The sequence below is a fragment of the Bombina bombina genome, chromosome 5 (assembly GCF_027579735.1).
Source record: "Bombina bombina isolate aBomBom1 chromosome 5, aBomBom1.pri, whole genome shotgun sequence".
NCBI classification, from domain to species: Eukaryota; Metazoa; Chordata; class Amphibia; order Anura; family Bombinatoridae; genus Bombina; species Bombina bombina.
The window spans coordinates 476,232,736-476,245,809 of NC_069503.1; the positions used below are offsets into that span (position 1 = coordinate 476,232,736).

The following is a 13,074-nucleotide window of genomic DNA, read 5'->3' on the forward strand; positions in this document are numbered from 1 at the left end:
TTCAAACGGAACCCCCTGAAGAACTGAAAGAACTAAGTTGAGACTCCAAGGAGGAGTCAAAGGTTTGTAAACAGGCTTGATTCTAACCAGAGCCTGAACAAAGGCTTGAACATCTGGCACAGCTGCCAACTTTTTGTGAAGTAACACAGACAAGGCAGAAATCTGTCCCTTCAAGGAACTTGCAGATAATCCTTTCTCCAATCCTTCTTGAAGAAAGGATAGAATCTTAGGAATTTTTACCTTGTCCCAAGGGAATCCTTTAGATTCACACCAACAGATATATTTTTTCCATATTTTGTGGTAAATTTTTCTGGTTACAGGCTTTCTGGCCTGAACAAGAGTATCAATAACAGAATCTGAGAACCCTCGCTTTGATAAGATCAAGCGTTCAATCTCCAAGCAGTCAGTTGGAGTGAGACCAGATTCGGATGTTCGAACGGACCTTGAACAAGAAGGTCTCGTCTCAAAGGTAGCTTCCATGGTGGAGCCGATGACATATTCACCAGATCTGCATACCAAGTCCTGCGTGGCCACGCAGGAGCTATCAAGATCACCGATGCCCTCTCCTGATTGATCCTGGCTACCAGCCTGGGGATGAGAGGAAACGGCGGGAATACATAAGCTAGTTTGAAGGTCCAAGGTGCTACTAGTGCATCTACTAGAGTCGCCTTGGGATCCCTGGATCTGGACCCGTAGCAAGGAACCTTGAAGTTCTGACGAGAGGCCATCAGATCCATGTCTGGAATGCCCCACAGTTGAGTAATTTGGGCAAAGATTTCCGGATGGAGTTCCCACTCCCCCGGATGTAATGTCTGACGACTCAGAAAATCCGCTTCCCAATTTTCCACTCCTGGGATGTGGATTGCAGACAGGTGGCAGGAGTGAGTCTCCGCCCATTGAATGATTTTGGTCACTTCTTCCATCGCCAGGGAACTCCTTGTTCCCCCCTGATGGTTGATGTACACAACAGTCGTCATGTTGTCTGATTGAAACCGTATGAACTTGGCCTTTGCTAGCTGAGGCCAAGCCTTGAGAGCATTGAGTATCGCTCTCAGTTCCAGAATATTTATGGGTAGAAGAGATTCTTCCCGAGACCAAAGACCCTGAGCTTTCAGGGGTCCCCAGACCGCGCCCCAGCCCATCAGACTGGCGTCGGTCGTGACAATGACCCACTCTGGCCTGCGGAAGTTCATCCCTTGTGACAGGTTGTCCAGGGACAGCCACCAACGGAGTGAATCTCTGGTCCTCTGATTTACTTGTATCGTCGGAGACAAGTCTGTATAGTCCCCATTCCACTGACTGAGCATGCACAGTTGTAATGGTCTTAGATGAATGCGCGCAAAAGGAACTATGTCCATTGCCGCTACCATCAAACCTATTACTTCCATGCACTGCGCTATGGAAGGAAGAGGAACGGAATGAAGTATTTGACAAGAGTTTAGAAGTTTTGTTTTTCTGGCCTCTGTCAGAAAAATCCTCATTTCTAAGGAGTCTATTATTGTTCCCAAGAAGGGAACCCTTGTTGACGGAGATAGAGAACTCTTTTCTACGTTCACTTTCCATCCGTGAGATCTGAGAAAGGCCAGGACTATGTCCGTGTGAGCCTTTGCTTGAGGAAGGGACGACGCTTGAATCAGAATGTCGTCCAAGTAAGGTACTACTGCAATGCCCCTTGGTCTTAGCACCGCTAGAAGGGACCCTAGTACCTTTGTGAAAATCCTTGGAGCAGTGGCTAATCCGAAAGGAAGTGCCACGAACTGGTAATGCTTGTCCAGGAATGCGAACCTTAGGAACCGATGATGTTCCTTGTGGATAGGAATATGTAGATACGCATCCTTTAAATCCACCGTGGTCATGAATTGACCTTCCTGGATGGAAGGAAGAATTGTTCGAATGGTTTCCATTTTGAACGATGGAACCTTGAGAAACTTGTTTAGGATCTTGAGATCTAAGATTGGTCTGAACGTTCCCTCTTTTTTGGGAACTACGAACAGATTGGAGTAGAACCCCATCCCTTGTTCCCCTAATGGAACAGGATGAATCACTCCCATTTTTAACAGGTCTTCTACACAATGTAAGAATGCCTGTTTTTTTATGTGGTCTGAAGACAATTGAGACCTGTGGAACCTCCCCCTTGGGGGAAGCCCTTTGAATTCCAGAAGATAACCTTGGGAGACTATTTCTAGTGCCCAAGGATCCAGAACATCTCTTGCCCAAGCCTGAGCGAAGAGAGAGAGTCTGCCCCCCACCAGATCCGGTCCCGGATCGGGGGCCAACAGTTCATGCTGTCTTGGTAGCAGTGGCAGGTTTCTTGGCCTGCTTTCCCTTGTTCCAGCCTTGCATTGGTCTCCAGGCTGGCTTGGCTTGAGAAGTATTACCCTCTTGCTTAGAGGACGTAGCACTTGGGGCTGGTCCGTTTCTACGAAAGGGACGAAAATTAGGTTTATTTTTGGCCTTGAAAGACCTATCCTGAGGAAGGGCGTGGCCCTTGCCCCCAGTGATATCAGAGATAATCTCTTTCAAGTCAGGGCCAAACAGCGTTTTCCCCTTGAAAGGAATGTTAAGCAATTTGTTCTTGGAAGACGCATCCGCTGACCAAGATTTCAACCAAAGCGCTCTGCGCGCCACAATAGCAAACCCAGAATTTTTCGCCGCTAACCTAGCCAATTGCAAAGTGGCGTCTAGGGTGAAAGAATTAGCCAATTTGAGAGCACGGATTCTGTCCATAATCTCCTCATAAGGAGGAGAATCACTAGTGATCGCCTTTTCTAGCTCATCGAACCAGAAACACGCGGCTGTAGTGACAGGGACAATGCATGAAATTGGTTGTAGAAGGTAACCTTGCTGAACAAACATCTTTTTAAGCAAACCTTCTAATTTTTTATCCATAGGATCTTTGAAAGCACAACTATCTTCTATGGGTATAGTGGTGCGTTTGTTTAAAGTAGAAACCGCCCCCTCGACCTTGGGGACTGTCTGCCATAAGTCCTTTCTGGGGTCGACCATAGGAAACAATTTTTTAAATATGGGGGGAGGGACGAAAGGTATACCGGGCCTCTCCCATTCTTTATTTACAATGTCCGCCACCCGCTTGGGTATAGGAAAAGCTTCTGGGGGCCCCGGGACCTCTAGGAACTTGTCCATTTTACATAGTTTCTCTGGGATGATCAAATTCTCACAATCATCCAGAGTGGATAACACCTCCTTAAGCAGAGCGCGGAGATGTTCCAACTTAAATTTAAATGTAATCACATCAGGTTCAGCTTGTTGAGAAATTTTCCCTGAATCTGAAATTTCTCCCTCAGACAAAACCTCCCTGGCCCCCTCAGACTGGTGTAGGGGCCCTTCAGAAACAATATCATCAGCGTCCTCATGCTCTTCAGTATTATCTAAAACAGAGCAGTCGCGCTTACGCTGATAAGTGGGCATTTTGGCTAAAATGTTTTTGATAGAATTATCCATTACAGCCGTTAATTGTTGCATAGTAAGGAGTATTGGCGCGCTAGATGTACTAGGGGCCTCCTGAGTGGGCAAGACTGGTGTAGACGAAGGAGGGGATGATGCAGTACCATGCTTACTCCCCTCACTTGAGGAATCATCTTGGGCATCATTTACTCTAAATTTTGTGTCACATAAATCACATCTATTTAAATGAGAAGGAACCTTGGCTTCCCCACATTCAGAACACAGTCTATCTGGTAGTTCAGACATGTTAAACAGGCATAAACTTGATAACAAAGTACAAAAAACGTTTTAAAATAAAACCGTTACTGTCACTTTAAATTTTAAACTGAACACACTTTATTACTGCAATTGCGAAAAAGTATGAAGGAATTGTTCAAAATTCACCAAAATTTCACCACAGTGTCTTAAAGCCTTAAAAGTATTGCACACCAAATTTGGAAGCTTTAACCCTTAAAATAACGGGTTATCTTTAACCCCTTTACAGTCCCTGGTATCTGCTTTGCTGAGACCCAACCAAGCCCAAAGGGGAATACGATACCAAATGACGCCTTCAGAAAGTCTTTTCTATGTATCAGAGCTCCTCACACATGCGACTGCATGTCATGCTTCTCAAAAACAAGTGCGCAATACCGGCGCGAAAATGAGACTCTGCCTATGATTAGGGAAAGCCCCTAGAGAATAAGGTGTCCAAAACAGTGCCTGCCGATATTATTTTACAAAATACCCAGATTAAAATGATTCCTCAAGGCTAAATATGTTTATATATGAATCGATTTAGCCCAGAAAATGTCTACAGTCTTAAAAAGCCCTTGTGAAGCCCTTATTTATTGTCTGTAATAAAAATGGCTTACCGGATCCCATAGGGAAAATGACAGCTTCCAGCATTACATTGTCTTGTTAGAATGTGTCATACCTCAAGCAGTAAAATTCTGCTCACTGTTCCCTCAACTGAAGTTAATTCCTCTCAACAGTCCTGTGTGGAACAGCCATCGATTTTAGTAACGGTTGCTAAAATCATTTTCCTCTTACAAACAGAAATCTTCATCTCTTTTCTGTTTCAGAGTAAATAGTACATACCAGCACTATTTTAAAATAACAAACTCTTGATTGAATAATAAAAACTACAGTTAAACACTAAAAAACTCTAAGCCATCTCCGTGGAGATGTTGCCTGTACAACGGCAAAGAGAATGACTGGGGTAGGCGGAGCCTAGGAGGGATCATGTGACCAGCTTTGCTGGGCTCTTTGCCATTTCCTGTTGGGGAAGAGAATATCCCACAAGTAAGGATGACGCCATGGACCGGACACACCTATGTTGGAGAAATTATAACAATATTATCTAACAGAAACAGATTTTCGTCTAAGATAAGCCTATACCATTTTAGTTTTCCTTAGGGTTTACTATATTACCACATTTCCATATATTTAAATTAAATTAAGTAGCGTTTCATATTATATTATTTAAATATGAATAATTTGCTGTTTTTGAAAATGATTATTTACACGATTTATATCAATATATATTTACTTTGTATAAACAAACCTCTGTATTACTGACTTCACTATATGTATATTGGTATGCCCCATTAGGGGTGTTAATTTTTTCTGATCATTGATTGGCTTCTATTTGTTTTAAATATGGCAGCTGAGAGTATGTTTGTTTAGCCTGATGAAACAGTGTGGTACACTGAGAAACGCGTTGCTGTTGTTTTTATTGTTAATACATTTTTAATAATTTTTTAAACTCTCCTTTTGCTGCCTACCATCATTTTTGGCTTTGGCCAAATATTTTCCTTGGCACTCCATAAAGTGTCTCTGAACCTGCAGTTGGATCTTTGGTACATTGATCTGCTTTCATCACATCACTTTGGATATCCCTGGACTCTCCCTGGTGAGACGAGGACCCCAATTGGCAACATCTTCCTACTGTAGTCTACCGGACGACGTATGGTTCCGGACTGCGAATACTGCACTTCTGTGCTCCACAATTTGTGAGTAGGATTCTTATGTTCCTATTGCTGCATTGTTCTATCGTTATATGACCTGCACTATGTGGCGCCCTCTATCTATTTCTTCTTAGATCTATCATCTGTGTTTTTGGCACAACACCCTGGAGGAGCAGCCTACCTCTTCTGGATACATCGCTCATCATATATAACCCTGGGAAACTACCAATTGTACTTTGCTGAAGATTGCACGGAACCATTTTTACTGGACTACACAGTTTGTATATATATATATATATATATATATATATATAATATAATTTACTATTCTCTTATTATTTTCTATTTTACAATCATTTCTTAGAGAACTTTAATATTGGTGCTATATGTATCACTGAACAACACCTTGCTATCTATAGTACATATTTTTGTTTTAAACTGTGTTATATCTACCCTTGGCGCCTCTTAGAAGTACCCTAGTGACGCTGGTGTCACTAGACGTATTAGCTGATGTTATCCATTTGCAAGAGCACTAGATGACAGCACTATTTCCTGCCATGTAGTGCTCCAGATGCCTACCTAGGTATCTCTTCAACACAGAATATCATGGGAAAGAAGCAAATTTGATAATAGAAGTAAATCGGAAACTTTTTAAAAATGGTTTGCTGTCTGAATCACAATTTTTTTTGTGGTTTTATAGCCCTTTAAATTCTAGAATATAAAAGGCAGGTACGAATATTGTAAGACTTACCGTGTCTTGTTTCCGTTGACATGCAAGTAGAAGATGATACAGTGTCTTGCGCAGGGTCATCCTTTAATAAACTGATGTGCTGTGTCTTGTTTTGTGGCTCCACACTAGTAGCTGTAATAATAATAAAAAAGTAATTTTATATATATATATATATATATATATATATATATATATATATATATATATATATATATATATATACATACACACACACAGTTGTATGCAATAGTTTAGGCACCCCTGACAATTTTCATGATTTTCATTTATAAATAATTGGGTGTTTGGATCAGCAATTTCATTTTGATCTATCAAATAACTGAAGGACACAGTAATATTTCAGTAGTGAAATGAGGTTTATTAACAGAAAATGTGCAATATGCATCAAAACAAAATTAGACAGGTGAATAAATTTGGCCACCCTTGTCATTTTGTTGATTTGAATACCTGTAAGTACCTAGCACTGATTAATTGGAACACACAATTGATTTGGTGAGCCCACTAAGCCTTGAACTTCATAGACAGGTGCATCCAATCATGAGAAAAGGTATTTAAGGTGGCCATTTGCAAGTTGTTATTCTCTTTAACTCTCCTCTGAAGAGTGGCAACATGGGGGCCTCAAAACAACTCTCAAATGACCTGAAAACAAAGATTGTTCAACATTATGGTTTAGAGGAAGGAAACAAAAAGCTATCACAGAGATTTAAGCTGTCAGTGTCCACTGTGAGAAACATAGTGAGGAAATGGAAGACCACAGGCACAGTTCTTGTTAAGACTAGAAGTGAGAGGCCAAGTAAAATATCGGAGAGGCAAAGGATGGTGAGAACGGTCAAAAACAGCCCGCAGACCACCTCCAAAGACCTCCAACATCATCTTGCTGCAGATGGTGTCACTGTGCATCGTTCAACAATTCAGCACACTTTGCACAAGGAGAAGCTGTATGGGAGAGTGATGCGGAAGAAGCCTTTTCTGCACACACGCAACAAACAGAGTAGCTTGAGGTATGCAAACGCACATTTGGACAAGCCAGCTTCATTTTGGAAGAAGGTGCTGTGGACTGATGAAACAAAGATTGAGTTATTTGATCATAACAAGGGGCGTTATGCATCACGGCAAAAGAACACAGCGTTCCAAGACAAACACTTGCTACCCACAGTAAATATTGGTGGATGTTCCATCATGCTGTGGGGCTGTGTGGCCAGTGCCAGTACTGGTAATCTCGTTAAAGTTGAGGGTCGCATGGATTCCACTCAATATCAGCAGATACTTGAGAATAATGTTGAGGAATCAGTCACAAAGTTATGCCGGGGCTGGATATTTAAACAAGACAACGATCCAAAACACTGGCATTTCTGCAGAGGAACAAGTTCAATGTTCTGGAATGGCCATCCCAGTCCCCAGACCTGAATATCATTGAAAATTTGTGGGGTGATTTGAAGCGGGCTGTCCATGCTCGTCAACCATTAAACCTAACTGAACTGGAGATGTTTTGCAAAAAGGAATGGTCTAAAATACCTTCATCCAGACACTCATTACAGGCTATAGGAAGCATCTAGAGGCTGTTATTTCTGCTAAAGGAGGCTCTACTAAATATTGATGCAATATTTCTGTTGGGGTGCCCAAATATATGCACCTGTCTAATTTCGTTTTGATGCATATTGTACATTTTTTTAATCCAATAAATCTCATTTCACTACTGAAATATTACTGTGTGCTTCAGTTATTTGATAGATCAAAATGAAATTGCTGATCCAAACACCCAATAATTTATAAATAAAAATCATGGAAATTGTCAGGGGTGCCTAAACTTTTCCATACAACTGTGTATATATATATGTATGTATATATATATATATATATATATATATATATATATACACAGCAAGCTTTGTAAACCCAGCTAGCCATGCAGGGACAAAACACTCTTGGCCAGATTTAGAGTTGGGCGGTAGCCGTCAAAACCAGCGTTAGAGGCTCCTAACGCTGGTTTTGGGCTACCGCCGGTATTTAGAGTCAGTCATTAAAGGGTCTAACGCTCACTTTCCAGCCGCGACTTTTCCATACCGCAGATCCCCTTACGTCAATTGCGTATCCTATCTTTTCAATGGGATCTTTCTAACGCCGGTATTTAGAGTCGTGGCTGAAGTGAGCGTTAGAAATCTAACGACCAAACTCCAGCCGCAGAAAAAAGTCAGTAGTTAAGAGCTTTCTGGGCTAACACCGGTTCATAAAGCTCTTAACTACTGTGCTCTAAAGTACACTAACACCCATAAACTACCTATGTACCCCTAAACCGAGGTCCCCCCACATCGCCGCCACTCTATTAAATTTTTTTAACCCCTAATCTGCCGACCGCCACCTACGTTATCCTTATGTACCCCTAATCTGCTGTCCCTAACACCGCCGACCCCTATATTATATTTATTAACCCCTAACCTGCCCCCCACAATGAAGCCGCCAGCTACCTACAATAATTAACCCCTAATCTGCCGACCGCAAAGCGCCGCCACCTACGTTATCCTTATGTACCCCTAATCTGCTGCCCCTAACACCGCCGACCCCTATATTATATTTATTAACCCCTAATCTGCCCCCCTCAACGTCGCCTCCACCTGCCTACACTTATTAACCCCTAATCTGCCGAGCGGACCGCACCGCTACTATAATAAAGTTATTAACCCCTAATCCGCCTCACTCCCGCCTCAATAACCCTATAATAAATAGTATTAACCCCTAATCTGCCTTCTCTAACATCGCCGACACCTAACTTCAAGTATTAACCCCTAATCTGCCGAACGGAGCTCACCACTACTCTAATAAATTTTTTAACCCCTAAAGCTAATTCTAACCCTAACCCTAACACCCCCCTAAGTTAAATATAATTTTATTCTAACGAAATAAATTAACTCTTATTAAATAACATTCCTATTTAAAGCTAAATACTTACCTGTAAAATAAACCCTAATATAGCTACAATATAAATTATAATTATATTGTAGCTATTTTAGGATTAATATTTATTTTACAGGCAACTTTGTAATTATTTTAACCAGGTACAATAGCTATTAAATAGTTAATAACTATTTAATAGTTACTTAGTTAAAATAATTACAAAATTACCTGTAAAATAAATCCTAACCTAAGTTACAATTAAACCTAACACTACACTATCAATAAATTAATTAAATAAAATACCTACAATTACCTACAATTAAACCTAACACTACACTATCAATACATTAATTAAATACAATACCTACAAATAACTACAATTAAATAAACTAACTAAAGTACAAAAAATAAAAAAGAACTAAGTTACAAAAAATAAAAAAATATTTACAAACATTAGAAAAATATTACAGCAATTTTAAACTAATTACACCTACTCTAAGCCCCCTAATAAAATAACAAAGCCCCCCAAAATAAAAAAATGCCCTACCCTATTCTAAATTAAAAAAGTTCAAAGCTCTTTTACCTTACCAGCCCTTAAGAATTCAGCTCTTTTGCCTGTAAAAAAAAACATACAATACCCCCCCAACATTACAACCCACCACCCACATACCCCTAATCTAACCCAAACCCCCCTTAAATAAACCTAACACTAAGCCCCTGAAGATCTTCCTACCTTATCTTCACCTCGCCGGGTATCACCGATCGGTCCTGGCTCCGAAATCTTCATCCAACCCAAGCGGGGGCTGGCGATCCATAATCCTGCGGCTGAAGAGGTCCAGAAGAGGCTCCAAAGTCTTCATCCTATCCGGGAAGAAGAGGCGATCCAGACCGGCAACCATCTTGATCCAAGCGGCATCTTCTATCTTCATCCGATGAGGAACGGCTCCATCGTGAAGACCTCCAGCGCGGATCAATCTTCATCCTCCGACGTCCAACTGAAGAATGACGGTTCCTTTAAGGGACGTCATCCAAGATGGCGTCCCTCGAATTCCGATTGGCTGATAGGATTCTATCAGCCAATCGGAATTAATGTAGGAAAATTCTGATTGGCTGATGGAATCAGCCAATCAGAATCAAGTTCAATCCGATTGGCTGATCCAATCAGCCAATCAGATTGAGCTAGCATTCTATTGGCTGTTCCGATCAGCCAATAGAATGCAAGCTCAATCTGATTGGCTGATCGGATCAGCCAATCAGATTGAACTAGATTCTGATTGGCTGATTCCATCAGCCAATCAGAATTTTCCTACCTTAATTCCGATTGGCTGATAGAATCCTATCAGCCAATCGGAATTCGAGGGACGCCATCTTGGATGACGTCCCTTAAAGGAACCGTCATTCTTCAGTTGGACGTCGGAGGAAGAAGATTGATCCGCGCTGGAGGTCTTCACGATGGAGCCGTTCCTCATCGGATGAAGATAGAAGATGCCGCTTGGATCAAGATGGTTGCCGGTCTGGATCGCCTCTTCTTCCCGGATAGGATGAAGACTTTGGAGCCTCTTCTGGACCTCTTCAGCCGCAGGATTATGGATCGCCAGCCCCCGCTTGGGTTGGATGAAGATTTCGGAGCCAGGACCGATCGGTGATACCCGGCGAGGTGAAGATAAGGTAGGAAGATCTTCAGGGGATTAGTGTTAGGTTTATTTAAGGGGGGTTTGGGTTAGATTAGGGGTATGTGGGTGGTGGGTTGTAATGTTGGGGGGGGTATTGTATGTTTTTTTTACAGGCAAAAGAGCTGAATTCTTTGGGGCATGCCCCACAAAAGGTCCTTTTAAGGGCTGGTAAGGTAAAAGAGCTTTGAACTTTTTTAATTTAGAATAGGGTAGGGCATTTTTTTTATTTTGGGGGTCTTTGTTATTTTATTAGGGGGCTTAGAGTAGGTGTAATTAGTTTAAAATTGTTGTAATATTTTTCTAATGTTTGTAAATATTTTTTTATTTTTTGTAACTTAGTTCTTTTTTATTTTTTGTACTTTAGTTAGTTTAATTGTAGTTATTTGTAGGTATTGTATTTAATTAATGTATTGATAGTGTAGTGTTAAGTTTAATTGTAGGTAATTGGAGGTATTTTATTTAATTTATTTAATTGATAGTGTAGTGTTAGGTTTAATTGTAACTTAGGTTAGGATTTATTTTAAAGGTAATTTGGTTATTTTAACTAGGTAACTATTAAATAGTTATTAACTATTTAATAGCTATTGTACCTGGTTAAAATAATTACAAAGTTGCCTGTAAAATAAATATTAATCCTAAAATAGCTACAATATAATTATAATTTATATTGTAGCTATATTAGGGTTTATTTTACAGGTAAGTATTTAGCTTTAAATAGGAATAAGTTATTTAATAAGAGTTAATTTATTTTGTTAGAATAAAATATTTAACTTAGGGGGGTGTTAGGGTTAGAATTAGCTTTAGGGGTTAAAAAATTTATTAGAGTAGCGGTGAGCTCCGATCGGCAGATTAGGGGTTAATACTTGAAGTTAGGTGTCGGCAATGTTAGGGAGGGCAGATTAGGGGTTAATACTATTTCTTATAGGGTTATTGAGGCGGATTAGGGGTTAATAAGTGTAGTTAGGTGGAGGCGACGTTGGGGGCGGCAGATTAGGGGTTAATAAATATAATATAGGGGTCGGCAATGTTAGGGCAGCAGATTAGGGGTACATAGGGATAATGTAGGTGGCGGGGGTGTACGGAACGGCAGATTAGGGGTTTTAAATTATATGCAGGGGTCAGCGATAGCGGGGGCGGCAGAATAGGGGTTAATAAGTGTAAGGTTAGGGGTGTTTAGACTCGGGGTACATGTTAGAGTGTTAGGTGCAGACGTAGGAAGTGTTTCCCCATAGGAAACAATGGGGCTGCGTTAGGAGCTGAACGCGGCTTTTTTGCAGGTGTTAGGTTTTTTTTCAGCTCAAACAGCCCCATTGTTTTCTATGGGGGAATCGTGCATGAGCACGTTTTTGAAGCTGGCCGCGTCCGTAAGCACCGCTGGTATCGAGAGTTGCAGTGGCGTTAAATTATGCTCTACGCTCCCTTTTTGGAGCCTAACGCACTGAAAACACAGCCATTCTGTGAACTCTAAATACCAGCAGTATTTAAAAGGTGCGGGGGGAAAAAAGCACGCGTAGTTAACGCACCCCTTTGGCCGCAAAACTCTAAATCTAGGCGTTAGGATAGAGTATGAACTAACGTTGGACGGCCCATCAAGATGAAACAAACTAGGACCAGACTGACATCTAGGAAAGAAGGACCTGCTATAACTTGTAAATAGAAGAAAACAACCTCTTACGAAGTAAGTAAACGTAGTACCCAAACAGGACCAGCCTGTTGACAAGGATACAACATGTCTGATATAAACCTCAAAACAACAGAGAGAACTAGAACCCAACCAGGACCAGCCTGCAGACCAGGGTACAATGAACTGTTCAAGGGCTTAACTGAAAGTTCCAAACCCTAGCAGGGCTAAACTAAACAGACAGACAGACAACAGACAAATAAGCTCTAAGGCTTAAACATTGTCTTAACTTTTTTTTGTGTGACTTTCGCCGGAAGCAACAACCATCGCCACCATAAAATCGTTCCAAATCCCAAGAAAAGAATTTCCAAATGGAAGATTATAACAGTCTCGAGCTCCAGAAATAAAAGAAACATATCCTAACCGGATCAAAGTAAAGCAGGTAGCACCCGCAGGCGAAACACCAAAGGAATAGAAACACTAACAGGGCGAGTCTGTCAGAGACCGGATTCCTCAAGAGCGCAGAACTGGGATTAGATACACAAACAAAAGACAATCAGGAGTAGGATTCACATCCCTCCCCTCGTCTAGCACTATTCGACATCAGAATCAGAAGACTGAGGATCCGGAGGCAAATGAAGACTAAAATCCCCCCAAGCCTCCAGTACCTGCCGCAGCAATACACGCAGGCATGTCAGACTGACTCGAAAGGCAAAACTCATCTCCAGC

The 13,074-nt window shown here is 41.2% G+C and overlaps 1 protein-coding gene across 1 annotated transcript in view; it reads right to left on the reverse strand.

Moving 5' to 3' along the window:
• LOC128660487 (mucin-12) overlaps positions 1-13,074 on the reverse strand; it is a 770,239-nt gene that overhangs the window by 347,573 nt on the left and 409,592 nt on the right. The window contains exon 14 of the mRNA XM_053714362.1: positions 6,163-6,273. Coding sequence (XP_053570337.1) covers positions 6,163-6,273 — 111 coding nt within the window. The remainder of the gene's footprint in view (positions 1-6,162; positions 6,274-13,074) is intronic.